Source organism: Vulpes vulpes, chromosome 5 (genome assembly GCF_048418805.1).
Source record: "Vulpes vulpes isolate BD-2025 chromosome 5, VulVul3, whole genome shotgun sequence".
In the NCBI taxonomy this organism is placed as follows: domain Eukaryota; kingdom Metazoa; phylum Chordata; class Mammalia; order Carnivora; family Canidae; genus Vulpes; species Vulpes vulpes.
The window spans coordinates 25,343,686-25,362,656 of record NC_132784.1 but is presented as its reverse complement, the minus strand read 5'-3'; the positions used below and the strand labels follow the sequence as shown (position 1 = coordinate 25,362,656).

The window sequence follows — 18,971 nt, the reverse complement described above, 5'->3', positions numbered from 1 at the left end:
GGCGGTATTAGGAGAATAAGAGAGGAACAGAAACCCTGAATTGTGCGATCTCTCCTCTCCAGATCTTTCCAAAGTCCACATCTGGAATGTTCCTCAAAGCTTTGTGAGATGACAGGGTTAATGGGTGAATAATAATACTTGGTTGCATTTATATTAAAATAGGCCTCTTGGAGTTGCCTTCAAATACAGATTGCCTCATTTCAACATCAACACAGATGGAAGACAGGTGACGGAAGGACTGTTATCTCTTATTTCCTTGGTGTGAAAAATTCGAAGTCAGAGGAGGGGTCCTGCCTTGGGTTTTACGTCTAGTTACAACTGATATAGCCAAAACTGGAACACACGTCCCCAGACTCTTGTGCTCTCTCCACTGCACCTTCTGAATGATAGATGAATATCTAATAGGTAGATAAAATGATTAGGGACAAGCTAGAAAGCAAAAAACAACTGTATTAGACATTAATGCTGCTCTTACTCTGGTTTATTTTTAATGCCATGCCTTTTAAGATACTGTGAGTAATTCTCTAAAGTGAAACCAGCTTTACTCGAAATCTAATGCATATATGAATGTGGAAAAATCATCCTTTTGCATTTAGTCTAACTACAAGCATTGAAGAATGAAAGAGAAAATTGGTAAAAGCTCAGATTTATTTTAAACCCACCACTTTTAACAGAAGGAAATGGATAAAAGCAAAATACCAGTAGTTTCCCTTTTGGCTTAAAAGGACATTCTCCAAGATGTTATTAAATTATCTTTGCATTAATAAACTTAAGAAGTACTTAAACATTTTAAGCTAAGACATATTCAGATCAGGATGAGCAATCAAATTATGTTTAAATGTAGAGCATATCCATGGAAAATATCACATGAATATGTTTAATAGACATTATAGCCAGAAGACCCCAACCGAAGTCAGAGAAGTAATACAAGTAATGATAAATCTGTTCTGAGATGTGCTTTACTTTTAGGGTCAGAACCTGTTTCCCTGAGACATATTTACATACTAAAAAAGGAATCTCAAATCCAGGAAATTCAGCCATGATTTTTGTCGAGGTTGTAAACTGGTACCAGGGAAAGAAAACAGACTTTCATCTTGTTAAGTCATTCATTTTTTTTCCTGCCTTTCAAGCAGGCAATGGATGTAGTTCTAATCAGCCATAATTCCTTAATAGCAGAATTATCTTATTTGAGGCACATAACCTATAAATGATTCTGCTGCATGTTCATGGGTAAAATTTTGTTTTCTTTTAAAGGAAACTCAGGAAAAATGAGGCCAGTCACTCTCTGGCTATGAGAAACAGTAAACCGTTAGGGTATAAATGATTTCATTATCTTAAATAAATAATCATCTATTGTCATATAGGTTGTAATGAAAAGGATCAAGGAAACAGATAGCATGTTTCTTACCCCTATTTACAGAAGGGAATAGAGTAGACACTCTAGAAATCATCTTTGGAGTATAGAGACTATATCGTGGACACAATCTCCTGAGCTTTTTTAATAGTGTATTCTTTTATTTTAGCTAAATGAATCCCAATCTAGCCTTACCAATAACCATTGAAATGAGTTGAAAGGAGTCCAATCCTCTGGTTTAATAAATATAAAGCAGTATGCCATAGAGCCTCTTTCTTTGCGTTCTCTGTGAGAAGACAAAACTAATTTACACGACAAGAGTAAAAAAAAAAATATGTATGTGCTAAACTAAAGGGCCTGGAATAAGTTACAGGGCTTGGGACCATCCTCTATTTAAAGAGGGGGAACTAAAATAAGTAAGTAAGTAAGTAAGTAAATAAATAAATAAATAAATAAAATAAAAAGGGGGAACTCCTTGGAAGCGGTCAATGTTTTAGAGATGTAGCATCTATGGATGTGACAGCTGTGCCATGAGCCTCCTTCTCCTGATTTTCAAAAATGTTTAACTCCAGGAAAGCCTTACGTTCAAAGGAGGGAAGGATCCACGAGTGAAAATTTTCCTTCAACTTTGAAACAGGAAGATATTCATGGTTTAAAAAATTACTTATTGTTTTAAACTCCCTTGCAGCCATTCTCTCAGTTGAACTTGCCACTGAAACGCTTTGTAAATGTGATGCTGGATCGGAGAGGAAAGAGAAGAAGGTGACCGAGCATCGCACATGTCACAGATGCCGCCTGACAATACTGCCACCCTTTAACACGGTTTTATTTAGTTATTACAACTATCTCTCTGTAAATGACATTTAGGATTATTTAAGATTATGTTGTAATCCTTTTAATCCTCAGTGCTTTAAATTTCAGGCGAAACACCAAAGAGCAAACTAGCACTTAGCAGGAATGTTTAAAACATGTGATTTGAACATAAATCTTTTTATTCACTCTTTCCCTGATGAAGACCTAGAGCTGCTCTTAAGTTAACTAAGAAAACTTGTACCACAGTTCATTACAAATCACTCGGTTGCTAAATGCTTTCTCAAGCTACATCAAACTTGTGATGGGCCTTGACAATTCTGCTAAATGCAGAATTAAACGAAAGTTAGCAGCAATGAACATTTACTGATATAACTTAGAATTTGCAGGACCTTTTATAAGTACAAAACGTCTTTCTGCGTCAGTGTGTGTACGTGTGTGGAAGTGGTCATTCGATTTCCTAAGGCGAGCTATCAGACGTAGGTATGTACGTGGACATCCACACATTACTTCGCATTTATGCATCAGAAACACATATTATGACTTTCTGTATGTACTTTATTATAGAAGCTGCTAATGATTTCTTTAAATGTATCATATATTATTAAGAAATACCAATTAGGCCAAAGAGTATTCTTTTATAAAATAGGCAGGTGTTGTTTTTGTTTCATTTTTTTGGTTTTCAAAGATTTTATTTATTTATTTATACATGAGAGACAGAGCGAGAGAGGCAGAGACACAGGCATAGGGAGAAGCAGGCTCCATGCAGGGGGCCCGATGTGGGACTCGATCCCAGGGTCCTGGGATCACAACCTGAGCCAAAGACAGATGCTCAACCACCGAGCCACCCAGGTGAGGCAGGTGTTCCTGAACTCCGTCGGTGAGCATCATTCTGATCTACTGAGAGTTGTTGAATACCAAACCTAACACTTGATCATGTGTAGCATAACACTGTTATGCTACCATGTACCCATCAAATAAGATTGAATCTACATCAAGAGTTTAGTAAGACTTTGACTATGAAGGAAATTTAGCTTTTAATACAAAAAGAAAATGAACAACTTAAATGTCCAAATGGCATACACAAATGTACCAGACAAATGAAATCCTTCCATTCTTTTGTGTGTCACAGATTTGTGCTTCTGAGTCTTTCAGGCACATAATTTTTTATTTGTTTTCTTCTTCATGTTAAATTTGACTTCTCTACAGACGTTGTAATTATGTGGCATATAATTGCTAATCCATCAACTTTTTAAAGACAGATTTCAAATTTTAAATTATTTCTAATTTTGCTCTTCTTTGATTTTTCTTGAACCAAAAATCTCAATAGTCATTTGCTATCTGTAATCTATAATTCATAGACTGAGATTGAACACCAAGCCTAATTCAAACTTGGAATTTTAAAGCTATTTCTGATGTAGCAAATCAGCTGAAGCTATGATGGTCTTTTTCAGTCAGGAAGAAACACTTCATTATTCTTTAGGTAATGAAACTCTTGTACACACACACTCAAACACCCAACAATGCCTTAATACCATGTTTTTGAGATATAATAATGTTTATTCTGATCATTTGAGAGTTAGACCAGCTAATGTATCTAATCAAATATTGATGCAAGTCATCTAGATTTAGCTCTCTGGCAAATCCTTCCCTATGTTTTTTCGTTAACAGAACTATAAAAGCTATTTATATTATTCCTCTCAAAGGGTTTACCCTCCTAGTCTGTATCTATGGATACATATTAGTAAATTTTACCTAAGCTCACGTGTTTCAATAACGAAAAGGCATGACAAAAAAAAAAAAAGACCCACATGATTCATCTCAAAAAGAATGAAGCAGGAAACGAAATTGGAATCCTTTTTAGCTTTGTTATTCACACCATCCTTGTAATCCCTTCCTTCCTGTTTCTCTAAACTACAAGGGTATAAGTCCAAAAGAGTGAAGCTGGATGTAAGAACACTGAGGTCCTACAAACTACTCAGGGACCTTACAAACAAAAGTAGCTGACAAAGCTACTCCAAAAAGCTATCAAAAGTGAGAATAGTTGTGTGAGGTTTTTGTTTGTTTGTTTGTTTGTTTTACTATTTTTGGAAGTACCTACATTCAGAAATATGAAAAACAAGGAAAAATTATAGCAGAAAGCAGTCAGTCATATTCAGGAAAGAGCGACTTCATATCATTACTATATGTTATCCTACATTTCATCAATACAGGTGGCTTAAATATACATCCATTTATATAATGTTCAAAGCAAGGTAAAATTATGCATAAATATTCTTCTCCTATATCCATGGTCCTGTATACATTGTACATATTTAACGATCCTTCTCACTTTTGATCTATCTTAGCTTTCCAAATGACCAACAGAAGGAACTCAAAAATGCTACATTATACCATTTCCCAGAGTTTCTGTTGTCCAAGAATTATGTCCATGTCAAATTTTAAGGTCTTTATTTTATGACATGGGGACAAGGATGCTAAACTCATAATACATGATAAAACTACACCACTTACCTCACCCAACCTAGTTCAGACCTAGTCATAACAATCATCTAGGTTATCCTAAAACTAGGAATATAACCTCTATTTTTTTTTTATTTCTCACAGAATAGCAAAAACAGTAAGAAATTAGGATATGGGCTATATCACTGATTTACAATTCCTCACTTCAAAACAAAATTTATTTTTCTTTTCTTGACTCTGTAAATTCAGATTCTAATCACTTTTGGCTAAATTTAGTCCTTTGATTTCTAGGCAAGTGTATTTAGGTTTTTTTTTTTTTCTTCTTCTTTCTTAATCTCTTATGACAAAAAGAAATAAATCTCTAGCATATAAAAAATGAATGGCTGAATAGAATAAAAGTAGAACCAGAAAAATAACTTATTCTAGAGACATTAACATGGGTCCAGTTTACATGGTAGATCTGGATTACCATCTGAGAAATGCAGAACTGGAAACCAGTTTTTTTTCTCCCCAGTGTGAGTTCAGATAGGAAATGCCACCCACTACATTTCTGTAAGGTCCAATATATTACTTTCACTGATACATTTATGTAATTGACCTTTCTAAGGTCAGTTGAGCCAAAATGGTCTTAGAAGGCATTTAATACAGTAATTACAATAATCTAGATCCTTGGTTACTAAATGATATAAATCCTAAAATATACCTAGAAAGTTATTGGTTACTTTGGAAATATAAAAGTAAGTTAAATCTCAGATAAGTATAGAAAAAGATAAATCTCATAATTTAAAGTTATTAATTTCCAAGGAGATTTTAGTAACATCATATATGAAATATTAAGTTTTCTCATTTCCTTTCTTTCAAGTATCTCAGCTGGTTCTTTTCATTCAATGGAATATGATTGAAATTATTAATCATAGTTATTTTTCCCAAAAATTAAATTATGCAATACAAAAATATCCAATTTCTATAGCTGTTCAGTTCTTTCCATCCCCCTAAGTTACACTGGTAAATATAATTTATGACTAGGCGCAGGAATGGAAATGAATGCAAAAAGTTTATCATAATTAGCGAACGTTATTTTGTGTATGTCTGAAAGTTCTACAATAAATCTATTTAAGCCAAATGCTCTAGGTTTGAACCCCAAACAGTTATCAAATACAAGGCAACATTCAATGACTTTCAGTGTAGAATCAATCAACACACAACATATATTTTCTATTTAGATAGCAACCAGTAACCAGGGAAAAGCCACAAAACAAACTAAAATTCAAGAAGGAGGTGAATCAGTTTTTCAAAGTGACCCTCGAACAACTAGTTCATGCACATGAAAAGATCATGACAAGGAAGTATATGTTAAGAGCTCAGATTTAGAATAGTAATAAATTTAATATATATAACATTCTTACCTGAAAGACATTCTTTCTGCTTGATTTTTCCTTGGCCCATTCAATATGTGCCCCATACAAATCCACACTCTCTGGTTTATGCCCAGTTTTCTGTAAACAAAATTGAAATAAGTGTAAGAAGTATATATCATTGGTGATGCATGTCAGGAAAAATAAAAGTTTATTGAGTTAGCAGCTATACATATTTATAGTATAAAGCCTTTCTTTTTCTTTGTTTTCTTTTCCATTTCAAAGATACATCTGCACCCTCATGATCATTGTGTCATTATTTACAATAGCCAAGACATGGCAACAACCTAAGTGCCTGTTGACAGATAAATGGGTAAAGGAAATGATATGTAGATACAAATATAGATAACAGAAATATCGATCCACATGGAAAAATTATTCAGCCATAAAAAAGAAGGAAATCCTGCTATATGTGACAATATGGATGAACCTTAAGGATGTCAGGCTAAGTGAAGTAAGTTAGACGGAAGAACACAAACACTGCACCATCTCACCTACATGTGGAATCTAAAAAAGCCAAACTCCTAGAAACAGAGAGTAGACACCTGGGGCTAGGGAAATGGGAAGATGCTGGATAGAGGTATAAACTTTCAGGGGGCACCTGGGTGGCTCAGCCAGTTAAGTGTCTGATTTTGTTCAGCTCAGGTTGTGATCACATGGCTGTAGGATCAAGCCCCACGTCAGACTCTGCACTCGGTGTGGAGTCGGCTGGAGATTCTTTTTACCCATCTGCCTCTGCCCCTCCCTCTACTCATGCTGCCTCTTTCTCTCAAAATAAATAAATAAAATCTTTTTTTTTAAGTACAAACTTAGTTATGAGTATGTTCTCAGGACCAATTGCATAGTATGGTAACCATAGTTAACTGTACTGTATAACCGAAAGTTGCTAGGAGAATAGATTTTAAACATTCTCACAAATGCACACACACACACACACACACACACAGGAGCTAACTGTGAAATAGTAGATGTATAAACTATTTTTTTAAGATTTTATTTATTTATTCATGAGGGACACAGAGAGAGAGAGAGAGAGAGAGAAAGGCAGAGGCACAGGCAGAGGGAGAAGCAGGCTCCTTGCAGGGAGCCTGACGTGGGACTCGAGCCCGGGTCTCCAGGATCACGCCCTAGGTTGAAGGCAGCGCTAAACCCCTTAGCCACCCAGTCTGCCCATATAAACTGGTTTTAAGATGGCAATCATTTTACAATATATACATATATCAAGTCATCACTCAGTACACCTTGAACTTACATAATATTGTCATTTATATCTCCATAAAGCTGTAAAAAAAAAAAAACCCAAATTTAATAAATACTTATTAGGTGCCAACTGTGTGCCTTTTAGAAGTTCATTCTTCAGACTTTTAAGATTATACATGTGAAAAAAAAAGATTATACATATGAGTATATGTATATTTTTATTTACTAAATTTAATTTAAAACAAATGGATTATGGCATGTGCTTCCTTTTGCATGATACAATGTGGATGTTACCTAAAAGCTTCAGTAATTCATAATAATCAATTTTAACAGGGATATCAGCTATATTTACTTCTCCATATTTTATTTTAATTTTCTTAAAGAATTTTCTTTATTTAAGAGAGAGAGAGAACACAAGCAGGGGGAGCTGCAGAAGAAGAGGGAGAAGCAGGCCACCTGCTGAGCAGGGAGCCCAATGTGGGGCCCAATCTCAGGACCCTGGGATCATGACTTGAGCCAAAGGCAGATGCTTAACCAACTGAGCTTTTTCATATTTAATTTGATTCAAGTGTATCATATTTATATAACTTTAAATTTTCAGAACTCAATATATTAAATAAAAGCTTACTTGTTTGGGCGATTTATTATTTTCAAAGAAAGGAATGCCATATTTCAAAGACTCCAACTATTTTCAGATGTTCTGAACTACTCTAGTTTTCTCTATAAATTCAGTATTTTTCTCAAACAATTTTCCATTGAATAGTTTAAAATTTTAGTAGAGGAGGCTTATAATTTTTTAGACAATATTTTAATTAAGAGTATGAACCTTACTTTAAAATATAAAATTAAAGGGACACCTGGGTGGCTCAGTGGTTGAGTGTCTGCCTTTGGCTCAGGGTGTGATCCTGGAGTCCCGGGATCGAGTCCCACATCAGGCTCCCTGCATGGAGCCTGCTTCTCTCTCTGCCTATGTCTCTGCCTCTCTCTCTGTGTCTCTCATGAATAAATAAATAAAATCTTTTAAAATAAATAAAAAAAATAAAATATGAAATTATGGGGGCATCTGGGTGGCTCAGTCGGTTAGGCAATTGCTTCTTGATTTCTGCTCAGGTCATGATCTCAGGGTCATGGGATCAAGCCCCACATTGTGCTCTCCACTCAGTGGGGAGTGTATTGGGAATTGTCTCTCCCTCTGCTCCTCCCTCCCTCAAATAAATAAATAAATCTTTAAAAAACAAATAAACCATGAAATTATGGAAGGATGGCAAAAATACTATAAGAAATCTGTTCACAGGACGTCTGGATGGCTCAGTGGTTGAGTGTCTGCCTTCAGCTCAAGTCATGATCCCCAGGGTCCTGGGATTGAGTCTCACATCGAGCTCCTTGCAGGGAGACTGCTTCTCCCTCTGCCTATGTCTCTACCTGTCTCTCTGTGTCTTTCATGCATAAATAAATAAAATCTTTAAAAAAAAAAAAGAAATCTGTTCACAATTGTTGCCTCATAGCCAGTATATCAGTTTAATAGAAATAGTTTTTTTTTTTTTTCAGAAAAGCCAGAAATATGGGGGCTTTACAGTAGATTTTGAGTTGTTTTTTGTTTGTTTGTTTTTGGAAACTCAATAAAATTTTCTTGGGAGGGGAAAATTGTACAAGGCGAGCATAACTTCCCTTCAGGATAAATTCAGTTGGCAGGACAGCCATTAATAGCATATCTTTTCTCAGTTATCTGGTAATAATCTCATGAGAAGCCAATCAAGATGAGGATGCCTCTTACAGATGCTTCAGTTAGTGAAATAGTTTTATGGGTTCACCCATACTCAGCCACCCAGGTGATCACTATTGTGAAAAATCTCAAAGCATGATAACAATATTCATTGTCGAGAATGATTTATGATGTAGAAAATTAAACCAATCTGCTGCTTCTATAGTTAAACCGATTATGGGTTTCTCAGAATCCACAGAAATAATCATTAAGAATGTGTAACAAAAGAGTTTATCTTTCCATATCATGCAGTCAGGGGAAAAGAGATGGAATTATTTTATAGAAGAAGTGCTTTTAACATGGCGAGCACTTTTCTGTTTTACAACTATCAATCCACTTAATTCTTACAACAACTGTATGAGGTAGGTACCATTATTAACACCATGATACAGGTAATCATATACTGGAATATTTAGATAGACTTTCTCAAGGGAACACAGGTAAAAAAGGAGGAGCTCAGGTTAAATGAGAGCAGTGTCACTCCAGAGTCTGCTCCTAACCACCACACAGTCCTTGAAAATTGAATAAACACTGTGATCACATTCATGTTAAAATATGTAACATGTGGGAAAAGATATGACTTTCTTATTAGACCCTAGTGCAGACATATTAATCTTGCTTCTGTCCTTCTCTTTTAAACTCGATCTTTCCATTGGGCCTTTACACCACCTGTTTACCTGGAATACTTCCCAATCTTCACATGGCTGACTCCATATCCATCAGGTCCCAGACAAATGTCACCTTGTCAGAGGTCTCCTCTGACTATCTTATATAAAAGAGAGCTGTCTTCCAGCTTACTCTCTATTTCACTACTTGTTTTAATTTCAACACAGCCTTCTTCCTAACTGAAATTAACATTTATATTTTTATATGCTGTCTGTTTTTCTCCCTCTAAAATTAAGCTCCCTGAGCTGGGGCCTGGTTTGCCTTTTCCTCGACTATTTTTCCCAATGTATGGAACAGTGCCTGGCAAGACTTGTTGTTCAATGAATATTTGCTGAATTCATAAATGAAGGAAAAATACCAAAATGCAAGTAGCTTTTGTGCTTTGGAAGGAAGGTTTGGGCATCTAAAAATTCCCCGTGTTATAACAATTAAGATTTATATTTGGTTTAATTCTTAAGCAGTCTTTGCTTTGATATGGAAGAGTGAAAAAACAGTTTAATGGACTCATATGGATTGAACCCAGTATTTCACAGAATCATTCAATAGTCATTAACTGCACACTTATTATCTTCCTTTAAGAATCCCATACCAGCCTCAGACTATCGAGTGTTCAGTAGACTGTCTCTCTATGGAGAAAAAAACGATCTAAGCTTTTCCAGAGTTCTCACCATCCAGCTCTGTCACACTCTTCTCATCAGCATCTAAATCCCATGGCTTTGGCATTGGCTTGGACTTATTTCAATCTGAACTCTGCCTATCATGATTCAGTCACCTCTTGTGACCCTGACCTTGACTCTGACCTAGACCCACCTCATGCATTCTTCATGAACCCACTGTTTCACCTCCTCCTCCTTTCAGCAATCTTCATTCTGCTTTTCATCTAAGAACTCCCATGTTCTGAGTTGTCATTACTTCCACCCTGTTATGTTTGCTTTGGATGTGACTGGAATCACCAGACCGTTTGTGCACCCCTCTGGGCCCTTCCTGGTTTCACTTCCTTCCATGAACAGGCCCATGTCCCTATCTTTGTAGCCACTTCAATGTTCCTCTCTCGCTCTCTTGCTCTCTTGCTCTCCCCCATGTGATGATCCACTCCTCTTTCATCCACTTTTCCTTCTTGTACCATTTTCCTCATATCTCCTAATTCTGTATAAATAACTTTTGGCTACCAGAGCAATAACATTACAAGTAATGGCCACCTTCTTCAGCTGGGTTTTCAACTCTACTTAGAAAAAAAAAAATTAAGATAAGGACACCAAACATATCCATCAAATCATTGCCAAGACCAATGTTATCATTACTTAGCAAACTCTTTTATGTATTCCTACTCATTTTCTATTCTTCCTCATAACACTTGTCTCCCAAAGCTTCACCCATTTCTAGTGGTCCACCAAATGGCATTCTCCTAATTTGCAGAGATCACAGGTCTTGAGCTAGAACATTCGCCATTCTTCCCACTTTCATAGTCCATGTAATCAAAATGAACAAACACACAAATATAAACTTTAATAAATCCCTACATGTCAGACCCTCTGAAAGCTTCATATCAATATTTCATTTATTCCTTACAACAGTCTTGTGCAGTTGTCACCACTGCCTTCAACTAACAATGCAGAAAACCTCAATCAGGGAGTGGTTAAGTGCCCTATGTAAACTCACGCCCTTACTATGTGCCTGACCTGAGATAGGAATTCATTGTCCTGACTCCAAATCCCAACTTCTTGATCACAACGCAATATATGACCTTCCCTTTATATGTAGCGTTTTCTCCTGCTACGTCACATGATGCTCTTTTTAGATCCCCAAACAAGAATTAACATTTTCTATCTCTTTCTGGTAAGTGTCATCATTTCCCATATTCTGTTCTCGCTTCTGGAAATTTGGATCTGAGTCGTGATTCTGGTCCATGCCTGGCATGACAGTGATGTCTATGAACATCAAAATCTCCTGGTCTGTTGTTGCCACACAGTGCATGATCCACTCACAAAGCTTATCTTTTTCTGCCTCAGAAGAAAAGATGCTCCTTCTTCAGCCCAAGGCTTTATCTCTCTGGTTCACAATTCTATCCAATCCTGTTCCTTTCTGAGTCATACCTTTTCTCCTACATTTTCAACCTCTCTCTCAAATAGATTACATATTTTATTTAGCCCATAGCCATGCTCAAGTCACCCTTGTTCAAAAAAAATATATAAATACATGCAAACATCAACCCCACAGCCTTGTTTGTTCTCGCTCTCACCTATTTATCTTCCATGATTGCCAGGATTCTTGAGTTTTCTGCAGTTGCATTCTCTGCTTGCTCATGTTTCATTCTCTTCTCAACCCACTGCAGGCTTTTACTCTCTTTGTTAACTACTCTAAAATGTTTTAACCATGAAGGTCAACAAAAATAATTTGACACCTTCTTTCTCATCATCCTTCCAGTTGGACTCTGGACTGTTAGTTTCTCTTCCTTTTCCTTAAAATTCTCTGTTCCTCAGCTATGGAGACATTTTCACCCCTTCCCATCATTTCCCCCTATTCTAAAATACACTTTGTTACAATTCCTTTTGTTATCCAATAGAGAATTACAGTGCAAAATTTCTGATTCCTTCCAAAGTAAATAATACATCTCAGGATAATAGTTTACAAAATGAGATAATTTACAAAATAGAAATTAATAGTTTACAAAATTAAAACACAATATTCCCATTCATATTCATCTTTAATAGGAAATGACCCTATGGCAGGAACAAAGCAATTGATAGAGTTTGGGGTCAATTCAGAAGTATGCCAGAAAAAGCTAAAGTGATTTGAGTAAAATTCAAGTAAATAAATATATCAGCTTCAAGAACAGAAAACTAAGATATATTGATAGAGGACAGTATAAAAATGATCCTCGCTCAGTAGTTCATTGCTACAAAGCTAAAGCCAAAAGACCTAGGCTTGAAGAATAATGCTAGGGACTTAGCTTTATTAGGAGGAAAATTCTTCAGTATTTAAACATTGTCAAACATTGGAACAAGTTTTTCAGAAAAGTTGTCAAATTTATTTGGAAGACAATCAAGATTTTATTCAAGAAGGCTGAAATTAAAGAATCCTTTAATAGAAAACATATTTCTGATTCTACAGCTATAAAACACAAGAAAAAGTCTGCTAATGAACTACATGATGCCAATGGATCATATTGTACATCATTATAAAAATGTACTTTTTAAAAATTGACTAAATTTGGATTTAAATCTAAGAGTGTACTTGTATCTCTTCTGGGGTAAACTTAAAATATAAATGACTGATTTTAAAATATTTAAATAGAATTAAAAGTTACTGCTTCTGGACAATAAAATATAAAAGCCTCTTTGTTAGGGCAATGTGAAGTCATTAAAAATTGATCCTGGGTCTTGTCCACTTTTGATTTTTATTCTTCTTTTAGTCTGTCTTTCCTATTCCCCAATAATAGCTGACAGGGTATCCTCTCTATATTTTTCTCTGACTCAGATTAAACCTTTGGGATTAAGTTTTCCATTTTTTATGGGAAATTTGAGGCCCTTTAATGCACATTAAGAAAATATCAAAGGCCAGATGCTCTTTTGCTTGATGGCATTTTCCATGAGGAAGATTGGGCATGTGTGTAGGCAACAAATCACCAGACTGCTCATTATCCTACCCTTATCACTAGATGGGGTTACAAAAAAAAACCAAAACCAAAAACAACAAAAACAAAAACAAAGCAAGGCTCGGATTTTATGAAACAGGTTATTAGCTTCCATTTTTTACTTTGGATTAATTGCTATTCCAGAATATAAACTCAGATTGTCCTTATCAGTTTGAAACATGAAACACAAAATCTGTTTAGAGGAATTAAGTTTTATCACATAACTGGTTTTGATTCTGGAAAATCATTCATGGAGGAGGATAAAACTCACTTATAAATTCTCATTTGGGCAAAATGATTTAGGAAAGAGTGCTGAATAGATACCTGATCTTATTAATGTCTAAAGTATGGCTGCTGTCAACATAGAAGACGATACTTGGATTGTAAGATGTGGGTTTTATGTATATGAATATAAATGATGTTAATAATAACTGAAATTGTTTCTACAGTGAAATTTCTCAGTATATACAAGACCAAATCAAAGCAGATTTTCAGAAAAGCAAACCTCTGTTGGTGACTTTGGGCACTAGAATGTTATGTTTTGTTTGTTTTTTGAGGAATAAGTATTCTCTCCTTTTCAAGAAATGCAAGATATCTTTAGTTCTGAATCCAAGTCTTGCCAGCATAAACACAATAGTTTCTATTTAGTCCACTTTTGTTGCATGTTGGTAGTGTCTTACATTTGCATTATGTAAAAAACTATTTAATTTTGCAAGGTAACTATCTTGGACACATGCTGCTCCCTCAGAGTCCTTGCCTAGACCCTCATCCCATCAGTCTACCTCAGCTGTCCCTGCAGATAATCAGCCTGCTTGAACCCATTTGGTCCCACTTCCTGAGGATTGACTAGTCACCTTCTTGAAATGCGAGGCCCTCCCTTCTGGCTGCCAGAGTACAGAAAGGCTTTTGGTTTCTCATCCACTTCCAGATTTGTATAAAATGCTACTTTACTGGGTAGGGGATCTGGCTTTCTTGGAGTAGCCATCCAAGGGTGTGCCCAGGGTCCATATGATGCAGGCAGCGAAGACTCTGGATGGTGAATGTTAGCCAAAAGGAAGCAGGAAATGGGAAGAAACATGGCAGATAAATTCCTTCTCCTCCATCCCTCCGTCCCTCCCAGAGACTGTCTCATCCTTTCTCCAAACAGCCTACCTGCAGCTTCTTTCTAAGTCAAGAGATGCAGCTGCCCAGTGATTCTCTGTGTCCCTTTGAGGTACACTGGAGAGTAGCAGCCTGCTTGATGGCACCGCTCCCCCACCCCTTCCTATCATTCCCTGCCACTCTTTACATCCTGGATTCATGCCTCCCAAACAAGGATGGACACTTAATCCAGGCATTGCTCTCTGGAGAATCAGGGCTGAGACCATTGATCCTTGTGGCCTAGATGGATAGTGCTACTCCAAATGTGTGTTGTTACAGGGAAGCAGCTCACCAACCAGAGACTCAATTTTTCCCCAGCACCCATTGTATCAACATGTGGCCGCATTACCCACCGTCATCAGTGGACTGTGAGCACAAGGACTTCTGGGCTTGTGGCTTTAAAGAGTTTACAGACCTTCTAATGTTCTCTCTACCTTTCCCTCTCCTGCCACTAGGAAGAGTTTGCAGAACCAAATGATGAGAGAAGGACCATGTAGCAGAAAACTGACCAGAAATACCTGTTTCTGACTGTAGTATGAGTAAGAAATGAAGCTCTGTAGAAATTTTGGATTGTATTTGGAGAGCAGGGAGTGTTCCCCTGACTGAAGTCTTTATATTAAGAAAAATGAAGACAGGGATTTTAAATAAACTGGTAGTAAGTGGCAATTTGGGTATTTGAATCCAATTTTATTGGGTTCCAATGACTTTTCCCTTAACCACTATGCCCTATTGTTCTATGTAGTAGCAACAACAATAATAATAAATATAATTAGTGTTTATCATTGCTATGTGCCAGGCGTGCCATATGAGTTGTCTCACGTAATCTTACAATAACCATCTGAGGTAGATATTCCTATTAACCTCAACACTGCAGTTGAAATATCCAAAGATTATAGCAACAAATAAAATGTGAACCTGTGATACTCAGCCCAGGTGGTCTGACTTATCCTACCTGATGTGATATACTGCTTCCCAGAGCATTCCAACTCAGTAGTGAATTCTTAAGAAAGACCAAATACATATATTCAGTTAACCTCAAAATGCAATGTAGAGTAAAAGTCTATTTTATCTTAGAGAAATCCAAGCTCTAAATCAGATGCATTACATTGACCAATATGATAAACCACAGAGAGTCAAACTTCATAATTAAAATAGTTTTCTGAGAGAGCCTAAGGTGAGGTTTATTGGACAGTAAGCTATTATCCATTTATAAAGCATCCTATCAATTTCATAGATTTTTGTGGTTATTAAAAATTATGTAAGATACAGAATTTATTGTGGTTAATGGCTAAATCTTGAGATAATTATAACCAGAGAACATGGCTTCATTTATAGTAATATTGATCACTTGATTTCATTTTTTTCCTTACAATGTTTATGCTAATAAAACACTAGAATTCAATTTCTTTCTTTTTTTTTTTTCTTTCTACTTCCACCCATCATCCTCCAGATTTTGGACTATCATTTTTTTTTCCTGATTTTTAAAGATCTGATGAGGCCATATGATAGTGTAGTCTGTGGCTATACTAGAAATTACCCTGATGTTAACCATGCTGACTTTGTCAGAGCACTATCATTAGGAGAATTAAAATATTAAGCAGAAATTTAAGATGCCTTCATTAGGCTAAGTTTGGTAGATCTATTGTTTGCCCCTCCAATGTTTATGATCATTTTAAGCAGGGATCTGAATAAGGGCTCAATACTCACTTTACAAAGATAAAATAATTCCATATTCATTTTGCACAGAATACTCAATAATTCATGAATAGCTTTCTGATTGAAACTATTTTCATCTTTTTGCTAAATCACATCATTTTGCTCCCATAAATAAGTCCATTTTGTTATTAAAGCCATACTACAGCAAATGAGCATTAGATGTATTGCATTATTTAATTAATGCTTGTGTTCATTAGTTGCATTTGAAGTAAACAATATTAAAAAAGTAAACAAATTATTTTAATGAGGTGCTTTATATTACTCTTTTTTTGCTTTCAAGGTTATGGCTGAATGAGTGGTTTGAAAAAGTTAATAGTTCACTAAATGCCTTGGAAAAGTTTTCTGTTATTAAAAGTAAAATATGCCAGTGTTTGTTTGCCTCTGAATAAAAGTTATCAGTACAGTGCAAAGAAAAAAAAAAAAAAGGAGCCTTTCCCGTCTGCCCACACAAAAAATTTCATGTATGCAATGAACATGTAGGCACCATACTGAACATACCAGTTTCAGAATCATACAATTTTAGGGGAGAAATATTTCCTAAAATGTTTGTAATGCTTCTGAATTTATGTCAAACTAGGTTTATGTTAACTAGGATTTGTGAGCTTTGTGGCATAAATATAACAGAAACAGCTGACTGATGAAAGTAAGGTCCACTTGGTCTGAATTTTGATGGATGTGGAGACAAGAGAAATTTCTTAAACCACAAATAAACTTTCCACAGTATGTGTATTTTAGTAAGTATGGCACCAAACATATATTCTGGAGTCACATGAAAATAAGTCCCAGTTTGCTACTGGTGCTCACTGATGTGCTGATACACCCATGTTCTGGGGATATGATATTTATAGTTCTCCTCAGATGAATTGCCCACTTGCTTTCTCTGCACTAGGACTTCATTAGAGAGGACCATAACTGTGAAAAAGTCAAGGACATAGGAGAATATTAAAGTTTTTCTGAGTGAGAAGATGCCCTGTGTTTCGCTAAGTGCCTTGGGCCATACTGATGACAACTTAGCCCTTTTTGCCATTTCTTTGTCAGTAAGAGCACGGCCTTATGGCTCTCCTCTGTTTCACCAGTTTTTTTAGAAATTGTCTCTCAGATCATTTAATAAGTCCTCTTTTCTTTGTGCTAAAAGTTGAAAAAAACATATATCTTAATTCCTCAAACCTGCCTCTGAAAACTCTGACTCTGCCTTAATTTAAGGATCATTAGTATTTGGTTGCAAAGGGCTCCCGGGTACTTACAGAATGACATTATCTCTGGTCACAGTCTTGTTTAAGGTCTTTCATAAGCTGGTCCCACTAGGACCTTCTAACCAAACTGGAGTGCTTGCCATTCCACAGTACTGTTCCTCAACTTACTTTGAGGCAATCTTTCACTGGTAGGTGCATCCAGACAACTTGTAGAAGAAATACAAACTAGGATGAAGGCACGTCTACCCTAGGCCTTAGGGAACCTCTGAGAATCCTTTTCAAGAACAATGATTAGCACATAGTGCATGGGCAAGGCAAAAGATCAATACATAACTGTATAATGAATAGGGAATTGATTTCCCATGTTTTATCATAGGTTACTCCCTTATTTCTACATAAATGTCCTTTTCATCCCATTCCTGCCTTGAAATCCTATTCATCCTTCAAAAACATGCCCAACTGTCACCTCCTCAATAGACATATTTAGAATCTTTTCCAGTTGGAAGCATCTCTCTTTTCTGAGCTTTCATAAAACTAACTCATGCCTTTGTACATGCCATTTTGGAGCAACTATCAATGTTTACCTTTTCACTACAATTACTCAATTTATGTGCATGCTTTCTTTTGTTTCTCAACCCTCAAGGGAAAGATCTAAGTCTGATTCATTTTCGTATGTTTCATACCACCTAGCATAGAGGCTTAAACATCAAGGATGCCCAGTGATTTTTCAGAATGAACAAATGAAGAGATATGTAGGTTGAGCATTACTTGGAAAAAGAGTTTCCCTGGGAAAGGATTACCTGTAGCTAGATCTATGGTTCCCTGACATATATATAATTTCTTTAGTCTTGTATTTTTATAATAAATTTATATATTATTCTGTGTCCTCTATCAGAAGATAAGTGCCTTAAGAGCAGAGACTATATATTACTCATTTGATATTTCTAGGGCTTAAAAACACATTGTGTGACAACTGATAGGAATAGTTAATTCTTTATAGAATAAATAAATGAATGAGTGCTCTAAATTACAAAGTGTCTCCCCCATGAGTCAAACTATCATTTTTTTAAAGCCAAGAATGCATATTTGTCACATCCCAAGGTTAGAGTCAGGTTCCAGTCCATATCAAGTAGAAGCTCTAAAATCACAAAGCACAGCAGGTACCTAGGAGGCAAATTGTACTTGAAGTGCTGTAGCTGATTGAAATACTTCAGTGACACTAAAATAGATGAGTGTATCTGAGACATGCAAGGGGTGTGAGTCCAAGTCCAAGCCTCAGAGGAGAAACCATACTGGCAGCTCTTGTTTCTTTGGGACTTCCTTAAACAGATAAAGCAAAAATTATGTAGATGCCATTTGAGGCAAAACTTTTTTCTCTTGGACTAAATGAAATGAAAACCATGATCCTGGAATAATCAACTTTCACTCTTGCCTTTTTCCATGGTCGACTTTGTCCTTTTAAGACACGTAACACCTGGGTTATAATTCTGTTCAGTATGTATTTATTAAAAAAAAAACAGCTATGATATTTATTCCAGGGTGAAGATATCTAGAGAATGCTGACACATCTTCTTAAAGATTTGCCCCTGGTGGCAAATCCCAGTCCTTGGTACACTTC

At 36.0% G+C, this 18,971-nt stretch overlaps 1 protein-coding gene across 1 annotated transcript in view; it reads right to left on the bottom strand.

The window, feature by feature from the left end:
- ARHGAP15 (Rho GTPase activating protein 15) overlaps positions 1-18,971 on the bottom strand; it is a 608,203-nt gene that overhangs the window by 476,116 nt on the left and 113,116 nt on the right. Inside the window, exon 6 of the mRNA XM_072757649.1 lies at positions 6,034-6,123. Coding sequence (XP_072613750.1) covers positions 6,034-6,123 — 90 coding nt within the window. The remainder of the gene's footprint in view (positions 1-6,033; positions 6,124-18,971) is intronic.